The sequence below is a fragment of the Salmo salar genome, chromosome 14 (genome assembly GCF_965601325.2).
Source record: "Salmo salar chromosome 14, fSalSal1, whole genome shotgun sequence".
Lineage (NCBI taxonomy): Eukaryota > Metazoa > Chordata > Actinopteri > Salmoniformes > Salmonidae > Salmo > Salmo salar.
The window spans coordinates 35,435,696-35,441,695 of record NC_138304.1 but is presented as its reverse complement, the minus strand read 5'-3'; the positions used below and the strand labels follow the sequence as shown (position 1 = coordinate 35,441,695).

The 6,000-nt window shown below is 43.3% G+C and overlaps 1 protein-coding gene across 1 annotated transcript in view; it reads left to right on the top strand.

Moving 5' to 3' along the window:
• Positions 1–347: 347 nt before the first annotated feature.
• LOC106569312 (epidermal growth factor receptor) overlaps positions 348–6,000 on the top strand; it is a 35,348-nt gene continuing 29,695 nt past the window's right edge. Inside the window, exons 1-3 of the mRNA XM_082960930.1 lie at positions 348–958; positions 2,866–3,017; positions 4,902–5,088. Of these exons, the coding sequence (XP_082817056.1) occupies positions 862–958; positions 2,866–3,017; positions 4,902–5,088 (436 nt within the window). The 5' untranslated portion in view covers positions 348–861. The remainder of the gene's footprint in view (positions 959–2,865; positions 3,018–4,901; positions 5,089–6,000) is intronic.

Sequence of the window (6,000 nt, the reverse complement as noted above, 5' to 3'; positions counted from 1 at the left end):
CTAGTACATATTCCATTTATGTGACATCGTCAAAGATGGAATCTTTGCTATCGTCAATTTATTCCAAGATAAGCATGCATGTAAGTTAGTGCTTCAAAGTCCCTGTGATAAGGTTAGCGATAAACTGAACAGAACTACACTCTCTTCTACCATTGTTTTAAATATATTTAATGGTCTCGTTGCAAAAGCTAAATTGTCGCAAGGGAACTTTTATTTATATATTTTATTTCACCTTTATTTAACCCGGGTAGCAAAGATTATAGCAAACACCACTGAATTGGTGCTCGCTAGCTTTGCAAATTCAGCTATTGTTAGAAGCCAGCCAATATGAAACAAACGATTAAAATTACAAAAGGTTGCAGCATATGTTGTGTAAATGGTGAACTCATACAGCTGTCAACTCTTGTCACTGCAATCTGTTTCACATTTGCTAGCTACCTTTTAGATCGAAGCCCATATAGAATGATAGAAGATAAGATGATAGAAGCCCATCTCCTACTGTAAAATGCCTTCCCTGTAGCTCAGTTGGTAGAGCATGGTGTTTGCAACGCCAGGGTTGTGGGTTCAATTCCCACAGGGGGCCAGCACAGAAGAAAAAAAAAAAAAAAAAATGTATGCATTTACTACTGTAAGTCGCTCTAAGAGCGTCTGCTAAATGACTAAAATGTAAATGTAAATAACCTACATACTGTGTGTGTGTGTAGCCAACCAGGCAGAAAAATGGCAGAAAAAAGACGGACATCAGAGTATTTTTCAGTACACCAAAACGCAAAGTAAGAACCCTAGTAGCCTAATATCTCAAAGACTAGTTGATAAAATGTTCATAAGAAAGAAATGAAATTCTAATGGAAATGTTTTACAATGATGTCATTAGGCAGAGCAGGCAACAGATGGCACACAGACAGCAGAGTTGGGGACAGATATGCAGGGACAGACTGGCAGAGACAGGGAGTCTCAGGTAAGTTTGTTGAGTCTTTGTTTGGCAACATTATGAAAGGTTCTCAATTTTTTTGACTTGTAAAATAGGAACATAATTGGAAAATGCCATGGATACCCCCACTCTCAACTTAAACTGGTGACTGAACTAAGATTTGTTAAAGGCAATGGTATTGCTGTTGTGATTAGTTGTGTAGTTTTGGGTACCGGTAGTTAGGAGTACGGCAAACACCTTATTTCTTTGGTTCCTCAATATACATTTACCATATTAAACGTAGGCTATGTGTTACAGCACTACTTTTGGTGTCCCCCTCAGGAATTGCTCTTGAGAAAATGTAATGTAATTGTCCCTTCCAAAGTTGATATCAGATTTTCGCCCCTGGTTGCAGCTAGTGATATTCCTAAAATAATTATTGTTGACATAAAGTCACAATTTTTTATTAAAATAAATAATAATAATTTGCGGACCAACTGCAGTACCCCAGTTTGAAAACCCTGGATTAGAGCATTATAATCCTTTTATCGTAGGCTTTTGTTGTAGTAGCTCGCTCAAAGGCTTTATAGTTGTTGTTGCATCAACAACACTTGGAAGATCCTGAGAAGTTTGTTGATTCGTGCCAAGAATGGGAGTTATCATGCAAAATGGCTCCGGCTTTAATTTCCAGGAATTCCTTAAATAATCCTTGTTATCTAACTGGAAAACCTGTCTAAACTTCAGAAGATGCCGTATTCGTGGACCGATTTAACGTTAATGCTGCCATTATTTTTCCTAGTGACAGGGAGATGAGTGGAATAGATAATAGACCCCATGAATAACGTGTGTGTGTGTGAATATTAACTCCAACATTTCTGCAGAGATGACATGGCGCAGAGTCGTTATGCGTTTGTTTTAACTAGCCTGAATAGCAGTGGAAAGAGTCTGAGCCAAGATAAATACAGCCAGCCAGCTCAGAGCTCACTGCGACTCATGAGTAAGCACTAGCATTGTAGGGATTGAGTTCCCGTAGTAGATTGAATCCAGATCAGCTATTTAATGCATCTGAATGAGCCAAATGATGACTCTGCACACTTACAAACAAATATACTAAACATCTGTGATACCTATGTGAAGTGAAGCCAAAGAGAAACAGAGTGGGTGTCCTTTGTTGTGTTGGGTATGCCAATATGAATTTGAGCAGAGACTGCATGATGATGAGCACTATCCATGTATGTGGGCTTGGTAGCTTAGATATTTCCTGTCTACACTGAGTGTACAAAACATTAGGAACACCTTCCTAATATTGGGGTGCACCCCTTTTGCCCTCATAACAGACTCAAGTCGTCTGGGCATGGACTCTACAAGGTGTCAAACGTTCCACAGGGATGCTGGCCCATGTTGACTCTAATGCTTCACACAGTTGTCAAGTTGGCTGGATGTCCTTTGGGTAGTAGACCATTCTTGAAACACACGGAAAACTGTTGAGTGTGAAAAACCCAGCAGCTTTTCAGTTCTTGACACACTCAAACCGGTGCGCCTGGCACCTACTACCATACCCGGTTCAAAGGCACTTCAATATTTTGTCTTTCCCATTTAGCCTCTGAATGGCACACATACACAATCCATGTCTCAATTGTCTCAAAAATCCTTCTTTAACCTGTCTTCTTCCCTTCACTGATTTGAAGTGGATTTAACAAGTGACATCAATAAGGGATCATAACTTTCACCTGGATTCATCTGTCATGGAAAGAGCAGGTGTTCCTAATGTTTTGTACACTGTGTAGATCAAGGCAGCAATATTTTGACAAGGGCATATTTGTTCTGGCCACCTCATCAAGTTTTTTTTATGAGTGGGCCTACTATCTCTAAATGTTCCTTGTGAAATTCAAGTTTACGCTCTGATGCTCTCGTCTACTTTCCTGGATCATCATCTCCTCACTCTTCATCCACAGTGTGCCAGGGCGTCACTAACCGGTTCAGCCTGCTTGGGTCAAAAGAGGACCACTACCTGAACATGGTCAAGACCTACAGCAACTGCACTGTGGTCCTTGAGAACCTGGAGGTCACATACATGGAGGACTACCATGATCTATCTTTCCTCAGGGTAAGATAAAGGAATGCTAGCCTGGTACCAGATCTGTTTGTGCTGTCTTGCCAAGTCCCATGGACAATGACCATAAGAGATACCAGGCTACAGGTCAGGAACACATTTGTCTGGAGAAAGCAATACTGGATAAAAACATGTACATAACAGCTGCTTAAAACACCTTACAAGCTTGCTTTAAACTACAGACATTAGTGATGCACCGATATTTCATTTTTGGCTGATACCGATATCCGATATTTTCCTTGCTAAAACCCCCCCCCCCCCCCCCCCCCCGAAACCGATAACCGATATTAAACATTTTTGCGGCCTTTTAAGCATTCTAGTACAGTTAAATAGTTAACACACACACACACACGGACACAGTGGTCTAAGGCACTGCATCTCAGTACAAGAGGCATCACTACAGTCCCTGGTTCGAATCCAGGCTGTATTACATTGGCCGTGATTGGGAGTCCCATAGGGCCTTGCACAATTTGCCCAGCGTCGTCCTGGTTTGGCAGGGGTAGGCCGTCATTATAAATACGATTTTTTCTTAGCTGACTTGCCTAGTAAAGGTTACACACACACACACACACAACACACTGACCAAAAAGTTATTTTGTTGTCATTTACATATGACCCCATTACCAGTAAAACATAATCAAAACCTATTTATTTCACTTACTTGCTGTGCTGTTTTATTGTTCATTTGTTTCATTCTCAACCAGGATTTCATCATACTTGTGAAGTTTCAACTCTGTCTGCCCGTGGCCTCTCTTCCTCAGTGCACACTGTCACTGTGTCTGTTTCCATCTTGTCCAGCTGTATATGTAACATTTCACGTAAATCCTGTTTCTTGTCTGCATCGAAGTAGCGGTCCTTGTACATAGCATCGACCATGGTGGCGACACAGTAGAGAGAATGCCACCGAATCTGCTGCAGGTGCAGTTGATGAGCTTATTTCTCGAGTCAGTTGTTCGAATGGAGCTAGCTAGTGTGTTCATGTTGTCAAATGGCAGCAGCTGTATGAGAACCAGCACATTCTTGAGCATGCAATACTACTTTTCTCAGTAGGAAATCCTCGTGGACCCACTGTGCTGTCAGACTCAGCATGCTCATTGGGGCTGATATCGCTGGTCCAAATGTCAGTCATGAAGCGAATAGCAGTGACACTATTACTGTGTAACTCCGGTAGGGCAACATCTGAAAAATAGCGCACTTGGTAGTGTGTACCGGTGCTTGACCAGTCATCACCCACGACAGAACGGTTGATTGTCAATGGTAATGAATTCCATTATCTTGGCATTAATGGATTTCTCCTTTGAGTTGTCTCGCTGAAATGTTCTTACTCTTTCAAATGACTGCTCGACTTGTTGACTGCTCGATCCACACAGCAAACATTGTAGGCTAGGTTAGGAATGCTGTGTTGCACGTGTAGCGCTATATTTTCCGTGGCGTCATTACATCATGTACCTACATTATATAGGTATGCACGTCAGCTTTGACATCGGTTTTGCACATCGGTGTTAAACTAGACATCGGGCCGATACCGATGTTGGCCTTTTTAGCTAATATCGTCCAATTCCGATATGGTCACCGATATATCGTGCCTCCCTAACGGACATGGTCCAATGTCATTGAAAACGAGCAAGCTGTCAAACACTTGAAGCCTCATTAGAACCTTGTTGCTTCAGTTGAAATTGTCTTAGGTTGAGTTTATAATGCTGAATAGCATCAGTGCGTTACTGGATGTACCCTTGTGTGAACCTTGTCTAGCTATGAGGATATAGACAGGCTGATGCGAAAGCCAGCAGGACTGGAGCTGGACCCTGTAGGTGTGGAGTTGTTCACCCCTGGCATAGCGTGTGAAGTCCAGTTAAACCTTTCCTTGTTTGCCTCCAGTCCATCCAGGAGGTGGGTGGCTACGTTCTGATCGCCCTCAACACAGCCAACAGGATTCCCCTGGACAGCCTGCGCATCATCCGAGGCCACACTCTCTATGACAGTGGCTTTGCCCTGGCTGTGGTGCTGAACTATAACAAGTCCATGCGAGCAGGCACCACTGAGCTGCCTCTGACCAGCCTCACAGGTCAGTCTATAGGCCTGTCCCTGCTCTGTCCAGGCAGGTCTATACCCAGCCTCATAATGACTAGTCACTGTGGGACTTCTCACATACTAGAGCCAAACCAGGGAAACTCTAAGCCCTAGTTATAAGCTATGAAATAGGGTTAGGGTTGAGGATTAGGGTTAACCCGGGATGTGGACACAAAGCTAAGGTTATGGTTAAAGCTAAGGTTAGGGTTGAACCCGGATGTGGACACGAAGCTAGGGTTATGGTTAAGGCTACTGTTGGGGTTGAACCAGGATGTGGACATGAAGCTAGGGTTAGGGTTGAACCAGGATATGGACATGAAGCTAGGATTAGAGTAGAGGGTTAGAGTTGAACCAGGATGTGGACATGAAGCTAGGGTTAGGGTTGAGGGTTAGGGTTGAACCAGGATGTGGACATGAAGCTAGGGTTATGGTTGAGGCTACTGTTAGTGTTGAACCAGGATGTGGACATGAAGCTAGGGTTAGGGTTGAACCAGGATATGGACATGAAGCTAGGGTTAGGGTTGAGGCTACAGTTAGACTTGAACCAGGATGTGGACATGAAGCTAGGGTTGAGGCTACAGTTAGGCTTGAACTAGGATGTGGACATGAAGCTAGGGTTAGGGTTGAGGCTACAGTTAGACTTGAACCAGGATGTGGACATGAAGCTAGGGTTGAGGCTACAGTTAGGCATGAACTAGGATGTGGACATGAAGCTAGGGTTAGGGTTGAGGGTTAGGGTTGAACCAGGATGTGAACATGAAGCTAGGTTTAGGGTTGAACCAGGATGTGGTCACAAAGTTGAGGTTAAGGTTGAAGCTAGGGTTAGGGTTGAACCAGGATGTGGACATGAAGCTGAGGTTAGGCTTGAGGTTAGGGTTGAAGTTAGGCTTGCATCTGGATCTGAAGA